Here is a 24,037-nt window from a genome sequence, read left to right on the forward strand (position 1 = left end):
TTTGCAGTACTAAAATATAGTTGATAATTTGTGGAATATCAGCTTTAATTAAAGCAGTAGATAAAAGGGAATTTAAGCAAAATGTATTATTAATCTAAAGCTATGATTTGCTATCAAATTGTGCTAAAGGTCTCCCTACTCCCCAGTTGAGTCAGAACTGTGTTACTTTATATGACTTACAGGGTAAAATTCCATATAAGATTTTCGTTTGGTCAGAGAATTCTGTAACTAAAACATGTTTGAAAACTATTCTAAAATTCACCTGTCTTAATTGTCTTGAAGGTGTGATAATAAAAAGTGTAAATACATCTTCATATGTACAAGGCTTTAAGGATTTTCTGTGATAATATGTGTTTTCTTACAAGAAAGTAAAGTGAAATGGAGAGTAAAGAAATAGAAGGATTTGGGGATTGAGAAGAGGAAGACGTAAAATAAATCTGTGCTAATAGGGCCAAGTTTTGTACAGGTCAAGTAGAATTTTTTTGTACATCTGTAAGGAGTTTTAAATCATGAACTATGATTGAATAACTTTAAGTAGTCTATTTAATTGAGACCGTGACCTGCGTAAAATTAATTGATGTTTTTTCCCTCAATATAGTAAGAGGAATATTGCATACTTTTGATTTCAGGAAGGAAAAACAAATTAGAAGTGTAGAAGAAGAAATTGAACAGGAAAAACAAGCAGCAGATGGCATTATCAAAAATATGTCTCCTGAAAAACAAGTCAAGTACATGGAAATGAAGACCACAAATGAGAAATTGTTGCAGGTTAACACTATTTACTACTCTGTGCCAGACACATAGCAGTCTTGCTACTAAACATACGCTCTGAAGATGGGCAGCGTCAGCATCCCTTGAGAGCTTGACTAGACCTACTGATTAGAGTCTTCATTTAACAAGGTCCCCAGATGATTTGTATGGACACTTACATTTGAGAAGCACTGGTTTAGAAAACTACATTTTCTTACGCTGCATGATTACCTAGATTTTACTATATTATTTGCTCAGTTCTATGCATGCTTTATTTTTGCATGTCATAAAGACACATGAAAACACTTGTATTTAGTGAACTTTTAATGAAAACATTAAAAGGGCTCTTAGATGAGAGCCATATGGCTATTTACTTTCTTTCCTTTCCTTCTTGCCTAATAAGCAGCAGATCTTTTACCTGCTATGTCCTTGATTGGAACTGCTATTGCCCCCTAACCATGGTGTTTAAATAAGCAATTTGGGTGCCTGCTGGGGGGTTATTGAGAATCCTGCCAACATTCAGTCATGGCGATGACTCAGATTTACAAGTTAGTGCCCTTTCATGCCCACATGTCCCTTAACCAGTTAACAGAGAATTAGTCCCCACAAATGCCAATAATGAATTTATTTCTAGTTTCTCAGATATTCCTTCGTTGACAATTTAATAGAAGTTTTTATTTTAGACAGGATTTATAAGATACAATGAAACATTGAAAAATGAATATTATGGAAATATCAGAATACTATCAAAATATAGTTAATCTTGCACAGGAGTTTTTCAATGAGTTATCAGTTCAAGGGTCTTTTCCCTAGGAGTGAGCCGTATAAATTGTTATAGGTCTTGGCCCTTAAAGGAATTACACAAAAAATATGAAAACATGGCTATAAATGAAAATTAAAAATCATAACTTTAAACAATGACATCATTAATTTGAAGGCTTCTGATATTTAATATTCTCAGAACACAGTGATTCACTGTGAAGAGGTCTAGCTACCTTTGACAAGCTCATAAAGTGTTTTCAAAGGTAGATCATGGCAAAGTTTTTTTTTTTTTTTTTTTTGTGAGGAAGACCAGCTCTGAGCTAATATCCAATGCCAATCCTCCTCTTTTTTGCTGAGGAAGACTGGCCCTGGGCTAACATCCGTGCCATCTTCCTCTACTTTATATGGGATGCCACCACAGCATGGCCTAACAAGCAGCGCGTCGTTGCACACCTGGGATCTGAACTGGCGAACCCTTGGCTGCGGCAGTGGAACGCGTGCCCCTAACTGCTTGCACCACCCAGCCGGCCCCAGATCATGGCAAAGTTTTTAAGAATAATGAAAGAAATTGGCAAAAATAGAAATAATGAATGTTAATAAATTCTAATCAAATCACAAGATATGGATTGAAGATGGTTACTTTGTCACATCCGTCTGTGAAATGTTGAGGAACAGAGAAACGAATTATTCTTAATTTGCATATATTTTTACTTGTTTTCCTTCTTCTTAGGAATTAGATACACTTCAGCAACAACTAGATTCACTGAATATGAAAAAAGAGAGTCTGGAAGCTGTAAGTATAAAATCAAATAAGGGTTCTCATATTATTCGGCTACAAAAGATAATTCAGCTTAAATGTATTAATGGAACTCATTTAGGTACATGTTTATTTAGCAGTTTACTAACAGGCCTATAGTAATTTTTTTCCCATTCAGGACCACAGATACTCTATGTTAGTAAGAAATTAGATTCATTTATTGAGTACCCACTGTATACGAAAGAAATCATTCTGCCCTGCTGGGACGTGCAAAATCTAATGGTAATTTAAAGACATATGAACAAGAGATTAAAAACAAATGAAGAGGAGGGGAGATCAGTTAATCACTTTAAAGATGCAGAAGCTTGCATTTGTTTTCTTATTTGTTTATTTAAAACAATTTTAATTCACAAAACAAAACATGTTTATGGTAAAAAAAAGAATAAGATGAAAGTAAAAATGCCAGTTTCTTTGCCCTTTTTTCCAGACAGAACTATTCTTACATTTATTGAGTAGTTATCATGTGCTTTTTTCAGCTCTTTACATGTATGACCAGCGTTGTTATTTATTCTTCACAACAATCCTATGATCCTGTCTTGGTTTTACTGTTGTGGAAAACCTCAAGTGACATTCACGCTTGATATGCTGTCTGCAGCTTGTTTTTTGTTTTGTTTTTTCCACCTAACATTCTCTCTTGAATGTCTGTTCACATCAGCTGTTAGAGATCTTCCTCATTATTTTTAATTACTACATTGTATTACATTGAATGACTATAACACAGCCTTGTAGATGAATAGGTTGTTTATAGTTTTTTTGGGGATTGTCAATAGTGCTTCACTGAAAACATACATTTTATGCAAAGTTATATGAGTATATCTTAAGATAAATTTCTTGCAATGAGTCAAAAGTTATATGCTGAAAATATTATGAGATTACCAAATTGCCTTCCAAAAAGGTTGTTGCTTTTTCTCCTCCTAGACTCGATGTATGGGAGTGCCTGTGTTCCCCTGTACTCATGAATAGCAGGCATTTTCCACCTTTTCCATTTGTGCTAGTTTAATAGGTAAAAATTACTATCTTGTTTAATTTTCATTTATTTATGCATGAAGTTGAGTATCTCTTTACATATTTGTTGGCCAATTTTTTTTTTTTTTCCTGCAAACTACCTTCTCATGTCCTTTGCACTTCGCTATACTGTCTGTACCTCAAACCTTGCTTGCCTTTCCTGATTTCCTGTGGAATCAGGTGGATATCATGATGATAGGGTTAGTGACAAGATTGCTGTTGCCTAGCTTGCAAAAGAAATAAACATGAGTATTTTGTAAACATTCTTTTAGAAATTTGTTATTGAAAAAAAGTATGCTTAAAAATATTAAGATGAGGGGCCGGCTCCGTGGCTTGGCGGTTAAGTGCGCGCGCTCTGGTGCTGGCGGCCCGGGTTCGGATCCCGGGTGCGCTTCGGTGCACCCCGAGGCACCACTTCTCCGTCCAACCCGAGGCCGAGTCCCACGTACAGCAACTAGAAGGATGTGAGCCTATGACATGCAACTATCTGCTGGGGCTTTGGGGGGAAAAAAATGAATAAATAAAATCTTTAAAAAAAAAAATATATATTAAGATGGTTTTCTATTTCGGATTGTCCACATGTGAGTACACATAATCTTTTTCTTGAGTCTCACTGCTAACAGAAATATGCTTCAGGGAATAAGGACACATTTAGTATTAACACAGGCAGCTTGCAGAATTCCTCACTATCATTTTTAGAGTGTGTGGGAGAGTCAAGTTTTATTTCACTTGGCAATTTTAGTTTCTACAGGAAGAGGTGTAAGCTATACCCTTGGGTTTAGTGTTTATGTTGATGCCACTCTTCTTTGGCATCAGTACATGTGTGCCTAAAATAACATGAATTTTTACCAAGTTACAGTATTCTCAAATCAATAAAATGTAGGTCACCAATTCTAGTTAACTTTTGCCAGATTCCTCATATTTTTTTTTTGGACTTGTTCTTCAAGAAAATATTATATCAAATATCAATCAACTAGGATTTATTGAATATGTACTGTGCGCTCACTACTGTGCTAAGTATTACTTATTCAGTTCACAGAGGTGTGAAAAAGTCAGGTGAAGGATCAGTGTGAGTTTGAGTCTTAAGGGACAGTTTTATCAAGATACAATTGGACCAAGTCTATGAGATCGTTAAGCAGAAGGAAGAGGAAGATACTCCGAAAAGGGAAACCTCAAAATAGCTGCATTTCTTCTGTCTGTATTTTACTATCATGCCTTTTATTCTGAAGCTGATCTACTACTTGAGCTGTATGTATAACCATTTGCCTACGGACTTGCAAACATTTCCTCTTGTCCACTTTTCCCTTTTTTACAGATTCCTTGTCTTTTGCTTTCAAAAAAGATGAGGTCTACCCTCTTAAAAATCTGGTCTTGTCCATGCTGTGTGCCTCGTTTCAGATATCATCGTTAACTTAGAAAAATTATTTAGATCTCAGATACTCAGTTTCTTCATCTGTAAAATAGGGATGATAGTAGTATCTTCTAGAGTTGCTTTGAGTATTAGAGAGAAGGTATAAAGAACATAGAGTACAGTACCTGGCACAGAACAAGTGCTCCCTAAATAACAGCTTCACGTGTCATTTTCCTCTCCTCCTTCCACTCCTCTTTGTCATCACTACCAACATCCATAGCTCTTTTGGTTATCTAATAAAATTATGACATCCCTTATTTTCTCTTTGTGAACAGAACGATGGTGAATATATAGTAACTATTCTACTTAATGTGTGTTAGTTTCCTAGTGTTGCTGTAATAAAGTACCACAAACTGGGTAGCTTAAAACAACAGAAATTTTCTCACGGTTATGGAGGCTAGAAGTCTAAAATTAGAGTGTCAGCAGAGCCATGCTCTCTCTGAGACTCTGGGTAGAATCCTTTCTTGCCTCTTTCTAGCTTCTAGTGGTGGCCATGAATCCTTGGTGTTCGTCCCTTGACTTACAGCTGCCTCACTCCAATCTATGCCTGTGTTATCACATGGCATTCTCCTTGCGTGTCTCTGTCTGTATCTCTTCTCTTCTTATAAGGACACCAGTCATACTGGATTAGAGGCCTAATGACCTCATCTTAACTTGACTAAATCTGCAAACACCTCATTTCCAAATTAGATCACATTCACAGGTATTGGACATTAGGACTTCCACATATCTTTTTGGGGGACACTATTCAGCCCATAACTTTGTGGGAAAGTATATATATGATCTATTCAGGGGGAAACATCTTCCCTCTAGAGATCAATTCTTTGGGCTTTGAATTGGATATTGTGGTTAAAGTTGTGCATACATTGTGACATTTTCTTATCTTTCCATTGGTAGAGATGTCTTATCTTTGTTCAGGTCTTTTTTTTTTTTAATAATTTTTTATTTATTTATTTATCCCCCCAAAGCCCCAGTAGATAGTTGTATGTCATAGCTGCACATCCTTCTACTTGCTGTAAGTGGGACGCGGCCTCAGCATGGCTGGAGAAGCGGTACATCAGTGTGTGCCTGGGATCCGAACCCGGGCCGCCAGCAGCAGAGCGCGCGCACTTAACCGCTAAGCCACGGGCCGGCCCTGTTCAGGTCTTATATTTAGAAAATAAAATAAGCTAATGCTACCATCTTCTTGTGAATCTTAGACTGAAAATAGCTTGTGAAAGTATACAGAGATTTATTTTTAATCTTCCAATTTAGAAATGTGGTTTGTAGCATTATTGAGTACTATAGATACTTGATATCTCCATTTAAAGATGCTGGTGGTTTAAATTTGTCCTTATTCTTATAAACTGAAACCTATTTGAGAATAGTTTTGGATAAAATACTAATTAAATTTTTCCTTTTTTTGTTCCCTTCAGGAAATAGCACACTCCCAGGTAAAACAGGAGGCTGTATTGCTGCATGAAAAACTTTATGAGTTGGAGTCCCATCGAGATCAAATGATTGCAGAAGACAAAAGCATGGGATCTCCAATGGAAGAGAGAGAGAGATTACTTAAGCAGGTATGAAAAACGAACATACTTATTTTAATATCTCAGCATTTGGTAAATGTGTTGATCTGTTTTATTTAAGGCATATGAATTGAACAGAAAGCTAATAAGTTTATTGTCTTAAAAAACAGTGAAAGGTGAGGTTCACCTAAATTAATATGAACTACTTGACCAAGATAATCTAGGTAAAAGTCATTTCTCATATATATTGTTTGTGGACTTAAATATTAATTTTACATGGTTTTTGTACATATTTTGGCCATTTTTTCATGTTTTGGATCCTTATAAGGAAAATTTATATGGAATTAAAATATCCTATGAAATCACAATATGTCACAAGATCATGTCACATGTATTTACTAGCTTTCTTACTGCCCCAAGGCTGGCTTTAATTTAGCACTGAGTTATCATTAACTTATTGTTTATCCTGAGATACCCTAACTATAAGGCCCTTAGGAGAGCCGCATGTGTATTTGCACACAGCTCCAGTCAGGAACCTACAAATGGGAGTCGTTTGTGGTCTTATATTCAACCCAGTGGGTTTGGAAGAACCTTAAGGATCAACTCAGGAGCTATTTAAGTATTAGAATCATTCTAGGGGCCGGCCCCGTGGCGTAGTGGTTAAGTGCGTGCGCTCCGCTGCTGGCAGCCTGGGTTCGGATGCCGGGCGTGCACTGATGCACTGCTTGTCAGGCCATGCTGTGGCGGCGTCCCATATAAAGTGGAGGAAGATGGGCACCGATGTTAGCTCAGGGCCAGTCTTCCTCAGCAAAAAGAGGAGGATTGGCATGGATGTTAGCTCAGGGCTGATCTCCCTCACAAAAAAAAAAAAAAATAACAATCATTCTAGAAAGGTATTAAAATCTAGAATCTCTGAAGGTCCTTGGAAAGAGATTATTGGAGGCAGAGGAGGAGAGAGTGATCTTGGGATAGGATTGCCAGATAAAATATAGAACGACTAGTTAAAATTGAATTTCAGATTAGCAATGCTTTTAGAATAAGTATATATATAAGGATGATAAGTATATTCCAAATATTGCATGGTATGTATGTATCCTAAAAGTTATTCGTTGTTTATCTGAAATTCAGGTGTAACAGGGAATGCTGAATCTGGCAACCCTACCTTGTGTGTGTTGGGGGTGGGGGAGGAGACAGTCTTAGAAATCCTAGATGTTTATGTAAACTGATCCAGGTCTAAAGGTGTGTTAACCTCATGGTGCCATGTGGATAGGTATGGATATGTCAGTCACCACCCTTCCTTTGAAGAAGAAGGAAAATAATCTGTGAATAGTTTCTTAATTATGTTCCTTTTAACTTCAAAGGTTGAATTTTAAGAAATAAATTTCAAGATTCTAGGTTTGACATTTTAATACAGCATACCTTAGAAGGAACTTCTCTTTAAGATAGCCTTACAATGAGTCATTCTTTAAATACTATTTTCTTTTTATGCCTTTACAGGTTAAAGAAGATAATCAGGAAATAGCCAGCATGGAGCGACAGTAAGTACATTTATACTAGGATATTTACATCCTTTTCTCATCTTTTAAATTACATTCTAAATGTACAAGAGGGGCATGTTGTTAAAATCATTTTTTTCAATGGTTCACATTGATAATGTTGATGCAGCTTTAAATCTTATTTACAGCTTTAAATATTCTTTGAATGTTTAGTTAAGAGCCGTGTCATAATAAAATTACTTTTTAAAAACAACTTTATTAAGAGATAATACATACCATACAATTACATATTTAAAGGGTACAATTCAGAGGTTTTTGGTATATTCACAGAGTTGTACAACCATCACCTCCGTCAATTTTAGAATAGTTCAGTCACCCTGATAAGAACCCACACTTCTTAACCATCACCCCTCCATCTCCTCCCTCTCATCCCTAGGCAACCACTCTACTTTATGTCTCTGTGGATTGGACTATTCTGGACATTTCATATAAATGGAATCCTACACTACGGGTCCTATGTGTCTGAATTCTTTCACTTAGCATGATGTTTTTAAGGTTCATTTGTGTTGTAGCATGTATCAGTATTTCATTTCTTTTAATTGCCAAATAATATTCCATTGTGTGGATATACCATGTTTATTTATGTGTTCATCAAGTGATGGACATTTGGATTGTTTTCATTTTTTGCCTGTGATGGATCGTGCTAGTTTGAAGATTCATGAACAAGTTTTTATGTGGACATATGTTTTCACTTCCCTTGGGTATATACCTTGCAGTGGAATTGCTGGCTCATATGGTAACTCTATATTTAACTTTTTGAGGAACTGCCAGACTATTTTCCAAAGCAACTGCGCCATTTTACATTTCTACTAGCAGTGTATAGGGGTTCCAGTTTCTCCATATCCTCTCCAACACTTGTTATTATCTGTCTTTTTTGATTATAGCTGTCCTAGTGGGTGTGAAGTGGTATCTTATTATGGTTTTGATTTGCACTTTCCTAATAACTAAGGATATTCAGCTTCTTTTCCTGTGCTCATTGGTCATATGTATGTCATCTTTGGAGAAATGCCTGTTTGGCTCCTTTGCCCGTTTTTTAATTTGGTTACTTATCTTTTTATTTTTGAAGTATAAGAGTTCTTTATATATTCTAGATACAAGTCTCTTATCAGATAAATGATTTACAAAATTTTTCTCCCATCCTGTGGATTTTCTTTTCACTTTCTTGATGGTTCCTATGAAGCACAAAGGTTTTAAATTTTGATGATGTCCAATTTGTCTATTTTTTCTTTTGTTGCTTGTGCTTTTGATGTCATATGTAAGAAACCAGTGCCTATCCAAGGTCACGAAGATTTATGCCTTTTTTTTTGGTGAGGAAGATCGACCCTGAGCTAGTATCTGCCGATCTTCCTCTTTTTTCTGCTGAGGAAGACTGGCCCTGGGCTAACATCCATGCCCATCATCCTTTACTTTATATGGGATGCCGCCACAGCATGGCTTGATAAGTGGTGCGTCGGTGTGCGCCTGGGATCCGAACCGGTGAACCCCGGGCCGCTGCAGTGGAGCGCATGCGCTTAACCGCTTGCGCCACTGGGCCAGCCCCCTATGCCTATGTTTTATTCTAAGAGTTTTATAGTTTAGCTGTTGTGTTTAGATTTATGATCTTTTTTGAGTTAACTTTTGTATATGTATATTTATATTTCCAGTTGTCCCAGCACCATTTGTTGAAATATTCTTTCAACAAATATTATTTCATATTCTTTCCCTATTTAATTGTCTTGGCATCTTTCTCAAAAATCAATTGTATATAGATACAGGGTCTTATTTCTGGACTCACTCACAATTCTATTCCATCACTATATATGTCTATCCTTATTCCAGTAGCACACTATCTTGATTACTGTAGCTTTGTAATAAGTACAACTGCTTTTTGGTAAAATTTTTTTGGTTTTTTTTTTGTGAGGAGGACTAGCCCTGAGCTAACATCCGATGTCAATCCTCCCCTTTTTTCTTGAGGAAGGCTGGCCATGGGCTAACATCCGTGCCCATCTTCCTCTACTTTATATGGGATGCCGCCGCAGCATGGCTTAACAAGTGGTGTGTTGGTGCACGCCCGGGATCCGAACCCGCGAACCCCAGGCCACCACAGCACAGCACACGCACTTAACTGCTGCGCCACAGGGTGGCCCTGTTCTTTGGTAAAATTTTAACCCATATAATCTTTTATTGGTGGTAAGTTTTCTCTTATGTTCTAATTTTTGAGACTAATTTGCCAACTCAGTTCAGTTTATACAAACCTACAAAAAGAAGGTTTCTAAAGTTCTTTCACTTTCTTAATATCGCAAGTCAAGTTCAAGAGAAGGCTGGGGAAGAATCTGTTGTTGAAGTCAGGCAACCTAACATTCTCAGGATATACTAGTGCTCCAAACATGAATCATGAAAAAAGATCTAGAAAAGATTTTTTTCTCTAAGTTTGTAGCATTGTCCTCAGAGTGAGTCATATTATTTCTAGATATTGTTTATGCAGCTCAGAAAAGTTTTAAGATTTCCTAACATCATTATTAATTGTTTTTAATGAACATCTAAATTATGTCGTAAATTCATTAAATAATATTTTCAACAGGTTAACAGATATAAAAGAAAAAATAAATCAATTTAATGAAGAAATTAGACAACTTGACATGGATTTAGAAGAACACCAAGGTAATTTTTCTGGCATTTTTATAAGGCATAATAACAGATACATAGCAGTTTTAATACAGTATTAATTTGGGCCTTGGGGACTGTCTACCTGGGATTTATTATTTACTTCTTTATAATATCACTAACTTTAACTACTAAAATACTAAACTACTATAATACTAAATATTATGATTAATATTAAATTATTTAAGCCAACTATAAATCTTGAAATAATTTAAAATGGTTATGTAATGACAAGAGTTTATTTTGTTTTGCAAAGCAACTTTTTAAAAAATGAAGTAAAATGGTTTAAAGTTGTTACAAATTTCTAAGTTATGTTTCCTCAATATGGTCTACTATTAATTAACTGGGGTAGCTGGTAGAGTTGAGGGGTAGTGAGGATCAAGTCACAAGTGTCACAAATAACCCAGAAAGAATTAATTCCCCAGGGGGCCCAGTAATGAGGTAGCAAGTACTGATTATTCTGATCCTCTCCCAACTTTCCCCAGGAGTGAGATCTGAAGATCGAGGCAGGGACCAGAACACTTGGGGGATCCTGGGGGCTGAACCAGTGGAAATGCTGTGGTGGGGATTCAGGAGCTGGAGTGTATGTGTGGTTGGGGGAAGAGGTGTTGGGTATTAGAGTATTCTAACTAGCTTCTCTCCGATAAGGGATATTGGGCACTTTGTGATCTTTGCAAGAACCCTTTGAAGCCTTGTAACCCCTTTTATACTTGTTGAAGCTCAGAGAAGTTACTCAGATTCCCATAGCTAGTAAGGGGTAAAGTCTAGATTTAAACCAAGTTCTCTTTGACCCCAAAGTCTTAGTTCTATTGCCCAAGCCTAATCTTGGCTTTCTGATATGAAGTGCTGCATTTGTGAAATAAAAATATTCTTATGAAATGCTTACATAGTCTTATTTACATATGACTACTAATGCTTTTAAATAAGGCATCTAAAGGCAGACAAACTTTAAGTCCCAGTTATTAGGTAAGTGAACCTTGCTGAACTTTTTGTTTTCTCATCTCCAAAATGAATACAGTGGTCCCACCTCACTAAGGTTTCTGAATATTAAATGGTATACATGACAAGGTAGGCTCCCAATAAATTGTTAAAACTAAGGTCATGTTATTTTCTTTTTTAAATTATTTTATTACTTTTAATATATGTAGATCTAGTAGTCTAGATTTTCTTTATTAATACTTTAAATTATTCTGAGAAATACGATAATATGCTTGATTTTAGATGCTTTATAGGATCTATTCTAAATAATTTTACTCTTCCTAAATTTAAATTTCTAGCAACATTCAATTTATTTTTACAGTAAAATAACTCATTTGGGGGTAACAATTTATTATTAATTGTTCATTCTAAGATAAATAGAATGCTTTGAATTTTAGCTTTCCTTTTCCTTTTTGTTTTCTAACCTTTGTCCTTTTTTAATGTAGAAAAAGACAGTCTATAATGTAATGTAATAGTAGTAAAAAGCATTTACATATAAAAGTACATATAAAAATGTGATATATAAATATTATGTATATATGTATGTTTATATATATCAGTGCATTAGTTTTTTGTTCTTTTGCTACACTGTGATCATCCTGAATTATTGGTAAAACAGCCTAGGGGTTTTGTTAACAGGTTACTTGTTAGAAGGTTACTTGTTAGTTCAGGACCTCGTTATTTCTTGCCTGACCTATTGCAGTAGCCTCCTAACTGGTCTCCTCGCCTCCAGTCTTGCCCTCCAGATTCATCCACCACAGTGTTGCCAGAGTAATTTATGTAGAATGTGGTTCTGTGTCATTCTCCTGCTTAACAGTGGTTCCCCATGACCTACAAAATAAGGTTTAAGAATTTTTGCGTGGCATTCTAGTCCCTCTGTAATCTGGTCTGTACGTTGTCAGCTTCTTCTCCCACCCCTCATCATCTCTATCCTTACATTCTCATGAAAATAATCCACTGGTGGTACCCTACACCTCATACCTTTTACCATACATCAGACTGTTTCATGCTCAATCCTTTGTTCCTACTATTTGTTGCCTTGTCTTGAATGTTCTTTTCCCTGTTATTTACCTTACTAACTTCTCCTAATATCTAGCTCAGGTATCCTTTCATCCAGCATAATAACCCTAACTTCCCTCCCTGACCTATTTCTGGGCTGGGCTAAGTAAGTGAGCCCTCCATTATCAGAGCACACTGTGCGTAAATGTATCACTGCATTGACCACATTATGTTACCACTCTCTACTGAGATGTTTGTCTTTCCCCTTAGGCTACACATCCTCAAGGACAGGGACTGTGTCTTATTCACTTTGGTAACCTCTTTCATCAACACAAATGTCTGGGAAAACACTGAATAAATGTTTGTGGAATGAACTAAAAAGTCCTACATTTTAGCAGAGAAAGATTTGTAGAATGAACTAAAGGTGAAAGTTGGGCTCTAGCCACTTCTTTGGGGCTTTTGGTTCTTAGGATGTACATATGCACTCTTTTCCAAAGAGAACTTCATTGGTTAGCAAAGGTTTTATTACTGTCTAGAGGATTCCTGCATTGGATTCATGATTTCCAATAAAGTGGTGGGTTCTTAGCTACATCTGCATTCTCAGCAGTTCCTTGACTCAAGATTGTGGATAATTCACTCCTTAAGGTGTAGAGGATAGTCTAGTTATTTTGGCTTTCTAGTTCATACTTATCTCTGCCCCTGACTTTATTTCTGGCTTATTTTATTAATTTCTTAGATGCTACCTGGCTTCTTCTATTTATGGCACTTGTGTATAATCCAACTAGGCTGTCTTTTGCCTTGTAGGGGTTCTGGTTAAGATAAGATATAAACCATAAATGATATTTATACATATCTAACTTTGTTAGTACTAGTTGCTCTGACTTTTCAGTCTTCAAATAAACTTTAAAAAGGTTTGCATAATTCATTCTAAATTCAAAGACATCCTTAGATACTAGGAGTTGTTCTCTGCTAGGTATTAATGGTGGCCCTGTAATCCAACAACTTTCTCAAGTGCATCATATTTATTCATTTTGATAAGTCCTCAAAGTGATAATTTTCCAAAAGTTACATTGAGTAGTTATGTCTCAAAGTTAACTAAATAAAATCAGTTAGCAGTTATTTGACTACTCTATGAAAATCTTCATTGTTCCTAGATACTGGTTATCAGTTTCTATGATGATCTGCAATAAAGCAGAAAAAAATCCTCTTAATACACTTAGACTTTTGACCAGTTCTAGATGGGCTTCTTTGCTTTCAAATCTTAGTCTTCATAAGTGATTTAAAAAAATAATGTCATAACAGAAAATTTTTATTATAATAAGATACCATTACTTTTTTTAAACTGCTGGGAGATTTAATTCTATCCTGTTAAATATTTGCTAGACTTCACCCTATAGTAGTGTTACTTTATTGGTGGATCAGGTAATTTTGTTATATGGGTTCTAAAAATATTTAGGTTTAAATATGTATACTGTCCTAAATTTTAGCAGGGAAAGAATTGTTGTTATTATCTTTGCTAACTAGAAGCAATGAGAAATAGCTCTATTGAAAGTTGTTATATGGTCAGAATTTGGCTACAAGCTGCGTCACTATGAAAGCAGAGCATTATTGGCAGCTGCCACGCTACTTTTCAGAAAAGCCTGAATTCTCCTAAATTCACCCTGATTTCTCCTTTCTCAGCTGAAGTGCCAAACATTAAATATTTGCTTAATTATTGCTTTTTAAAATGCTGCTTCTGTATGACAAAGGGAAAGTAGTGGAAAAAGCATTGTTGCTCTGGGTAAAGAAGACAACAAAAAAATAGTAGTAGCCTATATTCTCACTCAACCCAGAATATCATTTTCAAAACGGATGCTTTTACCTCAAGGTTTACTTCTAACATACAACTGAGTAATTTGTTTTTGATAGGGTAATTGTTGACCAAGAAATTTTTTATTCTCACCACAAAAATACTTGAGAGTTTATATATCTCATCTTGAAGGTCCTTCAAAGTGGTTCTTGATTCACTTAACTCAAATCAGGCCCTTACTTTACTCTTCACTATCTTACATTAAATTCTAAAAGGAACAGTGTTACTCTTTTAAAGACATGACAAAACCTCTCATGAAGTAAGAGCACAAAATAAGTGAACAGTCTTCTATGCAAAATTCCTGAGCCTTTTGAAATTGGGTTGGTTCTCAGCTTTCCCTAATGCTGGCTAAGGTTTAGGCCTTCTCGAGTCTGCTAAATTAGTTACCACTTGTCCGTCTGCTTTCGGCTTCCAGAATTTTATTACTATTGTTTCCTCTTCCATTTTCCTCCATTCCTGGGAGTTTTACCTTTAAAAGTTCTTTTTACTATAGTTTTAGTGGACTTTGGGGGAGGATTAGAATTAGATGTGCATGTTCAACCTGTCATTTTCATCAAGAAATTACCTGTTATAAACTTCACTTACCCAGAATTTCTAAGAAGTTTTAATCACTTTGAATGTACTTCATTGTATGGGTTTGTGTGTGTGTTTTGCCTCACATGACCATTCTCATGTGCAGTTAGCCTCAGCGTGTAGGAGGTTACCCCTTCCAGCTTTTTAAAAATTTTCCTTAAACTAGTTAAGATTATTTTAAAGACTGCAGTTAATTTATTTTTTAAAATTGAGTGCTTTTTCTATATGAATCTGGTATGTACTTAATGTGACAAATTCAAGCAATATAAAAGTTTGTTAAGTAAAAAGTCATCTCCTTTGTCCTCACGCTCATCCTAGTCTTCAGAGGTAATCATCATTTACAGTTTGATGTTTATAGTCTTTCAGACTTTTTTCTATACGTCTGCAAGCATATATTTTTAAAAATGGAATAATACTATATAGTTCTCTGACCTTGAGTCTTTTTGTTTAACTATATATAATGTACATTTTTCCATATAAGGATGTGTACTTCTTTCTAAGATGTATGGCATGGTGGTCAGTGTCAGGGTGTCAAGGCCAGGCTAAGAATGGTGCCTGGCACATATTAAGCACTCACAACAGCTGTTAGCTGCTGTCCTCATTGTTATTGCTGTTAAAGAGTATTCACTGTATCCACATTAACATTTAGGTTGTTTCTAATTTTTCAATACCAGGAACAATGCTGTAGTAAATAACCTTGTCACACACATTTGTTAACTTGTATGTTTCTGTGAGATAAATTTCTAGAAATGAAATTTTGAAAAGAATGTTTACAATTTTTACTGTTTTTACAAATTTCTTTCCAGAAAAGTTTGCACCATTTTATATAACCAACAGCAGTATGTGAAAGTGCTTCCTCACCAATGCTAGTTGTTATAAATTTCTTAGTTTTCTACGATTTAATATCTTACTTTTTGTTAGTCAAGATAATATACACTTCTCTGACAGTTCACTGTTCTCAAAGGCCTGAATTTGTAGTACTAACATGATCCAATAGGTGGGGCTCACTTTCTGGATATCTACGTAGACCAACTAGGCTTGACGAATACAGTTAACAAAGTACAGTCATATATTGCCTCAAGAAGGAATTTTGGGCATTATTACTCATTACAAATTATTCCTTCATTTTTAGAATACAGTATTTTCCCAAAGATTGATTAGATTGTAAAACTGAATATCATATGATTGTTAATAACACCATATCACAGATATCTAAATATTTAACTGCTATAATGTGATAAATGTTTCATAATAGAAGTACACATAAAATGCTATAAGATCATTGGATTACTGTCCTAAACTCTTAATGAACTCATTGCAATTTACTCCATAATTTATATGCTTCTTTCAAGAGTAGTAAAAATATAAAACATAACATTTTTCTTTGGTTTGTCTGTAGAATACTTCTTCATGCTCAGAGTTCCAAGGCCCAGGTTAGAAGCTTTTATTCTTTGGTTATGTCAGGTAAAATAGAATTTGTACAGACAATAGTGTTGTTTAAGAGCACAGATTCTGCAACCAAAATGCCTGGATTCAAATCTGGGCTGTGCTGTTTTACTGCCTGATCTTGGACATGCTACTTGACCTTTCTGTACCTTTAAAATAGAGATAATGACAGTACCCACCTACCTCTTAGAGTTACTGTGAGGATTAGATGAGTGGCGTGTGTTTGTGTGTTTATGTGACTCAGAATAGCATGTGATTTAAAAAGTGCACATAAATGTTAGTTATTGGGTGTTATTGTTAATGGCATTAATTTATAAACTAAAACTTGAATAACTTTCCTGGAGATTTTCCAGAAACATATTTTGGAAAGTATTTCCCCCAGGATATACAAAATGACCTATTCAATTTCAAGGTGGTTTATCTTCTGGTATCTGAGATTTCAAATGGAATTTATACATTGTTATTCTATAGTTTCTCAATATACATTCAATGAAGAAGAATGAATCATTGCTTATTGTTCAATTTGGAGACTGGATAAACTACACTTTATATCTTTCATTAGAGTGGTGGTATTATCTCCAGACCAGGCGCATCAGCATCGTCTGAAACTTGTTAGAAATAAAAATTCTTGGGCTCCACCCCAGACCCACTGAATGTGAAACTCTGGGGATAGGGCTTAGCCGTTTGTCTTCCAACAAACCCTCCTGATGGTTCTGATGCATGCTCAAGTTGATAACTCCTGCTTTAGGAAATAATTAAGAACTTATTCTGTGTGTAGTACATGCCAAGGACTACTCATTATACTGTCTGATATTATTGACATTACTCTGTTGAAACAAACTTCTAAATAGTCTTTTTTCTTTTCTTTAGAAATGGTGAGGCTTTTAGCAATAATTTAACTTTTATATACTTAGAGAATTTTTATTATCCATTTTTGAAGTGCCTCTAGTGTGTAGTAATAGGATTACCAGACCTTGTCTACATAGCTATAGAGAAACTTTCCTGCCAAAATTTAAAACATTCTGCAGAGAATGTATGATTGGTAAGTTGGGTGAAGCCTGAAGCCAAAAGTTAGTTTAAAACATTAAACTTTTATGTGCTCGTTTTCACATACCAGTTTAGTAGTATTTGATATACTAGTTTATTACTTACCACTATAATGATATGTGGAAAGCAAGTGGGAGAGAGAGACTGAATGTAAAAAGATGGAATTTAATAGGACTCCAAAATTAATTAAAATCAAAGTAGGAGTGAGGGAGGAGAAAGTGTCCTGGCTTTCTAAAATATGTGAAAATGTTACAGGGGATTTAGAGTACAGCTCACTATACATTAAAGTGATATAGCCTCCAAAACAACTGAAGTCCTAGATTGCATTAACAAAAAGATGAATATATAGACTATGAGAGGTGATAGTCTGCTTGGAATCCTAAGTTTTTTGGCATCATACTTGAAAAGGAAAAAAGGCAGACTGGAACTCACTAAGAACAGAATGAACAGAATGGTAAAGAGCCTAAATCATGCCGCGTAAGGAACACTCAAAGGTACAGAGAGACATCGCTTGCTTCAGAGGGACCCAAGGGCTGGAAAGGAAAGAATCTGAATGTGCCAAAGTCCTTTGGGGTTTATTCTTGCCCCACCTCTCTAATTTGATTTGCTTTCTGGTGTCCTTGAGGCCAGGGGAGTCACTAGCATGTCCCTTGTTGTGTATTGATCAGGAGAGAAGATTGGGACAGCTACCTGTTCTGGAAAATGGTAATCAGACCTTTTCCAGGGCCAGCACTACTTCTCAGAGTATAAAAGTCAAGATAGCTCTGTAAGCCCTGAGTCAAGAGAACATCGTTTGATGGCGGGGAAGTAAAAGAGTCAGATGAACTTACTGACAGTGAGGACAAAGGTGGTCATGGTGGAACTCAGCCCCTTGGTAGTGCAAGAAGAGCATCTCTCTCTTTCTACACAGCTGGCGAAAGCAGAGAGTATCAAAAAACACGAGTGTCCTTTCTACAATATCCCAAGTCTTTTTTAACAGTTCATACCCATTTCTTCTTTCCTCCCTGTGAGGGGAAAAAGGCCTGAATTTATGGTGTAAATTTTTGGGTACTTGTCTTAGTAGAATATAAATTTCTTGAAGGAAAATATCTTATTCATCTCTGTAATTCCTACATTACCTGTTAAAATGCCTTGCCAACGTGATACTTTCTATGTAAAAACCTCCTTAATAGGTTGTAAGCCTTTCTAGGATAGAGTGGTAGCTATCTTGTTCATTTTTGTATCCCCAGCATCTATTACTGTACCTGGCACATAGTAGGTACTCAGTAAATTTGGAGTAAATACTTTATGGAGAGCTATGATCACATCAAATGCTCAGAATTTGAGGATAGCTCTAAAATCACCCTCATTTTATCAGCGTGTCTTTTCCCTCCCCTTTGGTCTCCTCATTCTTGATCTTAGTGCATTAGACCCTTTTGCTTGCCTGCTTTGCACCGCTAGTGTGATACACTGATTAGCTTCCCCTGTCTATGATCTTGTCCTCTCCTATGATAGTAAATCTAAGGATAGATTTGGTAACAACCCCTGTATTTTACCCCACCTTAGGACTGCCCACATCTGTACATTGCCTCTCATGGGCAGCTCAGATATTAATCCTCTAACTGAGCGATCACAAAATAAAGGAGTTCACTAGTGCCCTTATCTCTTTTCTTCTTAACAACAGTGATATGGGAGGGGGTTTTATGAAGCTTGGGAATCTGCTAAGATATGTGCAAATCCTGTCGTATCTAATCCAGCTGGCCAGCTGTGTAGCTGGAGACATTGACCAGATATGTCTTCCAATCTGATGGCAGCTAGGAACATGGATTTGAGGGGAGCAGGAGGGAGGAATCTCCCAGGTGTCTGACTTGGATGATAAGTATATGGTGGAGGACTTCCAAACGTAATAGGGAATATAGAGGGGTGCAGACTTTGAGGGTAAGACTGATGAGTTTAATTATGGATATACTGAGTATTAAGATGTCCTGAAAGGTATCCACATTAATATATCTAGTAAGCAATTGGGTAAAACAATCTGAAAATTAGGGAAAAGGTCAAATTTGAGAGTTCTTAAACCACAAGAATGAGTGGGATTTCCTTGAATATAATGTAGCATTAGAAGTCACCTAGAGCAGAACTCAGAATTTAAATGAAGAAGAAAGAGAAAACCATGAAGGGAAGACAGAGAAGGAATGATCTGAGAGTAGGAAAAACCAGAGAAGCCCCCTACAACAACAAAAAACATAAGGAAAAAAAATTGAAAGAAGGAAGGATGTATCATTAGTGTCAGATTTTGCAGAGTAAGATAAGAACTGGAAACTGCCCCTTGGATTTGATAATTAAGGAGTCATAGAATCTTATTGAAAACAATTTCATTGGAATGGCAGGAGGAGAAGCCACACTGCAATGTTTTGAGGTCTGATACCAAGATGAGAAACTGGAAACAGCATGTGTAGGAGATTCTCTTAAGTTTAAAAGAGGAAAGATAAGATGGTAGTTAAATTCCTGTAAAGCCTAGGATATAGGCCTTCCTCCTAATCCCTTAATGCGTGACCAATCTCTCAAGAGTGCATCTTCTCGGATAGCCACAACAAGGAACTAGGGCTTTCTTAGAAAGCTAGGCCATGGCAGGTTCAGCAGTTATTAGCTTTTCTGCTGCTTCACGTATGTTATATAACATTTACATGCACATCATCCTCCTGTGAGGGTATTCCAGGTCACATGTTCTATAAACTCTAATTCTTTCTCTTTGTTTCCCACTCAAAAAAGTATTTCCGTAAGGTAAGTGAGTGGTGATATTATTATAGGGCTAATATTAATCCATCTGTAATGTATTTTTTAAAAAACTTAATAATATGCAATGTTTGTTATTGATAACAAATTATCTCCCCCCTCCTCTTTACACCTAATGCTGCTTCAGTGTGCTCTGAGACCATTGTTGATCATTTGAACTGAGTAATAGTTCAGTAAAGTTGTTAATACAGACAAAGCCTTAGTCTGAGTGAATCTAGTGTTTCTCGTTGGCTCTGCATGTTCCCTGGCTAGGAATTCATGACCACTGGGTGTTTACTATCCTTAGATAGTAGCTTTCATTTTCAGCTTTCTACTACCAGTACTGTTTTGGGGGCCTTGACAAGATTTTCTCTGTGTCAGCGCTATCCTCAATGAGTTTGGGAAAATATTTTCTAACCAGAAAGCAAAAAAGCTGTCTGCTGACCCAAGTCTCTGACTTTGCCACACCTTTGTGTACTACTCGTAGCTCACTTCCCACCCAAGCAAGTATATACACAAGTGGAAGTCCATGCCTCGGTGCAATTAGGGACTGCACCCTGACTCTTTTCTTCCACTCCTCAACTTTATTGCTGTTCTCACCAGTACTTGGAAAAACTGTGTACCTTATTGGAGGATGTATAGAACACAGGCTGGCCATTGGGTTTTAGCCTCTGGACTCTACCTATTGGTTTCCCCATTTTCTTTGAACTCTTCTTCCTAAAATCCTTCTCTATGCCAGCTCCTTATCAGGAACCCCCTTAGTCATCTCTAGCCTGTTATTCCCTCCATCCTTGCTGGGCATTATTTTAATAAGCTTTCTTAGTTTCTCCAGAATGCTGAAAACTAACTGCCTTGGATGAAGAAAATGCACATTGGAGCAAGCACAAATTTATTCTGCCTTCTCTACCTGGGGCCCTGGGAACACAGGGCTGCAGCCGTCTCACTAGTCCAAGAAAATAGCCATGTGCCTCCAAAACTCAATTTTTGTTACACTGAAAATCCTATTGTCATAAAATAATCATGATCCACCTCTACTAACAGTCCATGTATGCAGCTGGAGTGTCAGATTTCATCCATCTGTCTGGGCTTTGGATTTTTGCCCTTTTAAACATGTCTTTCACATATATTAAATGGAATGTGTCCAAAACTGCTGTAAGCAGCTTCTTCCTCAACTTGCTTCTCTTTTCAGTTAATGATACCACCGTGTCCTCAACTGCCCAAGCCAGAAACCTGACTTCTCCCTCTCTAACCCTCACCAGAATCCATTCACTGTGGCTTGTAAATGTCTCAGACAAAAATTCACTATCTGAACTGCCACCAGTCTGCTCCAGGCAACCTTCATCATTCACCTGGGTTACTGTGACAACCTCCTAACTGGTCTTATTGCCTCCAATCTTCTCTTTTATTCTCCAGACCAGAAATATTGTTCAAAAATGCAAACTGATCATTTTTATTCCCTGCTCAAAGTTCTTCAGTAATTTTACCATTGTCCTTAGGAGAAAGTCCAAACTTTCACATGTGTCTTATAAGGTCTCTCACGACCTGCCTCATCTTTGTGCCACTTTTCACTTCACCTTCTCTGCCTGAGCCGTGCCACTCTTTCAGTTCCTCGTGCTACCATATTCATTCTCACTTTCAAATTTCTGTACTCGTAATGCTTTGACTTTGAACTCATTCTTCTATATTTCGACCAAGTAACTTTTTTTTTTTTAACTTTATTTATTTATTTTTTCCCCCAAAGCCCCAGTAGATAGTTGTATGTCATAGTTGCACATCCTTCTAGTTGCTGTATGTGGGACTCGGCCTCAGCATGGCTGGAGAAGCGGTGCGTCGGTGCGTGCCCGGGATCCGAACCCCGGGCCGCCAGCAGCGGAGCGCGCGCATTTAACCGCTAAGCCACAGGGCCGGCCCCTGACCAAGTAACTTCTAATCATTCATTCTTTATGATGCAGCTTAAATATTACTTCCTTAAAGAAAATTTCTCTGAATCCCCAAACTAGATTAGTTGTCCTTGCTGTGTGCTCCTAGAGCACCCTTTATTTTTCCTATGATAGCCCTTAGTACATTTTAATTCTTATTTGTTAAATCTCTAGACTTTAAGCTCTGTGAGGGAAGTAACCCTGCTATCTTGCTTGCTGTTGTGAGCTGTTCAAAAATGGAATGAACTTTCTTGGGAGCTCATGTTTCCCATCACATAAGTTGTTCGTGTATAGGTTGAATGGCTCAAGCTGGGACTGAAATAGAGAACCATTGGAAAGCCTGTAAGTCCTTTCTAGTCAGGAGATTGTTTTTTCCAAGTAATCAAACATACATATGTAGCTGTTTTAAAAGGCTTTATAGGGGCTGGCCTGGTGGCACAGCAGTTAAGTGCACGTTCTCCGCCACGGCGACCCGGGGTTCGCAGGTTGGGATTCAGGTGCGCACCGTCACACCGCTTGTCAAGCTATGCTGTGGCGGCATCCCATATAAAGTAGAGGAAGATGGGCACGGATGTTGGCTCAGGGCCAATCTTCCTCAGCAAAAAAAGAGGAGGGTTGGCATTAGATGTTAGCTCAGGGCTGATCTTCCTCACACACACACACACAAAAAAAAGCCTTTATGAGTCATTGTAGAAGAATTTCACCTAATTGAAAATATTGAATATTTAATGACTAATGGCATGCAGAGAACTTAAGAGATATTTCTAATTTAGAATACTGTATCTGGAGTTTTTGAAATTAATGTTATATTTTGTATCTCTTATAGGTGAAATGAATCAGAAGTACAAGGAGCTGAAAAAAAGGGAGGAAAATATGGACAGTAAGTGATAATCTTATAGGTTTGAAAATATTGTATTCTCAGATAGCTGTTCATTTATACCAAATCAGAGATCTCATTTTGGGAAGATATAGTGGCTAATAATAAGTGCAAAAGTGTGGACATTCAAAGCATTTGCCTTGAAGAATAAATATCTAGCATAGTTTCAGGCTGGGTAGAGAATTCTAAAAAGGTTTTGTCCGTGTGTATGTGTGTGTGAGTGTTTGTATGTTAGGGATAGGTTCTAAAGCTAGTACTCACTTTCAGTCTATATAGTCTATAGACTACTTATTGATTGAATGTTGAATGTTCTCTTTTACATGCTTCACTATGTGCACCTTTAGATATCTTTCACCTTTTTTTTAGCTTTTTATAATACCTATCTCATTATTTATTAGTCCTCGCTTGAGGTCTTATTATTTGATTCTATCACTAACTGCAACTTTAGTAGCCCTCTGTTGTAGCTTCTCATTCACTTTTTAAAAAATCTTGACTTTGTAAATAGATCTTCACTTAAATTTATGTTGTAGTTCAGAAATTTTTCAAAATTTACATATATTATCTATTGCTGGTTTCCTTTTTAAATTATCGTTTTGCTAGAATCTGAAGTTTTATAGGTCTGACATCAATTGTTACCTTCATAGAAGCATGCTATAAAGGAGTAATTGCCAACTTTGATTTAACAGTATCCCAAGATTTCTTTAAAATCTCAACAAGTACCAAAAATTATCTCAAAATTAATTCATTGTTTCATGCTAACAGTAAAACTATTTTTAACTGTAAGTTTTTTTTTTGGAAAATCCATAGAAATACTTTGAGAATGTAAATAAGGACAAATTATGTACTGGTTCTATATTAGATAAGAAAAATGATTTCTTAGAATATTTATCTATAATCTGAATAAATTATTAAACTTATTTAGCCGATATTAATGCAGCATGATAAATAAAATACTCATTTTCAGGTAAAATAGGTGATTAGTAATATTATTTTCAGAAGTAAAGTTAGTGGCTAATTATAGATGTTAATAATTATAGAAGTATCAAGGAGGTCCTATGTAAAAACAGATTTTTTCTTATCTCCATTTTATCAATTGTTACTTCTTTTTTTTTTTAAAAGATTTTATTTATTTATTTTTTCCCTCAA

The 24,037-nt window shown here is 36.3% G+C and overlaps 1 protein-coding gene across 2 annotated transcripts in view; it reads left to right on the top strand.

The window, feature by feature from the left end:
- The window catches only part of IFT74 (intraflagellar transport 74), a 70,994-nt gene that overhangs the window by 30,767 nt on the left and 16,190 nt on the right, over positions 1–24,037 (top strand). For both annotated transcript variants that reach the window (XM_058565920.1, XM_058565919.1), the window contains exons 9-14: positions 630–768; positions 2,243–2,305; positions 6,161–6,304; positions 7,751–7,791; positions 10,370–10,449; positions 22,841–22,894. In XM_058565920.1, coding sequence (XP_058421903.1) covers positions 630–768; positions 2,243–2,305; positions 6,161–6,304; positions 7,751–7,791; positions 10,370–10,449; positions 22,841–22,894 — 521 coding nt within the window. The remainder of the gene's footprint in view (positions 1–629; positions 769–2,242; positions 2,306–6,160; positions 6,305–7,750; positions 7,792–10,369; positions 10,450–22,840; positions 22,895–24,037) is intronic.

This window comes from Diceros bicornis, chromosome 22 (assembly GCF_020826845.1).
Source record: "Diceros bicornis minor isolate mBicDic1 chromosome 22, mDicBic1.mat.cur, whole genome shotgun sequence".
NCBI classification, from domain to species: Eukaryota; Metazoa; Chordata; class Mammalia; order Perissodactyla; family Rhinocerotidae; genus Diceros; species Diceros bicornis.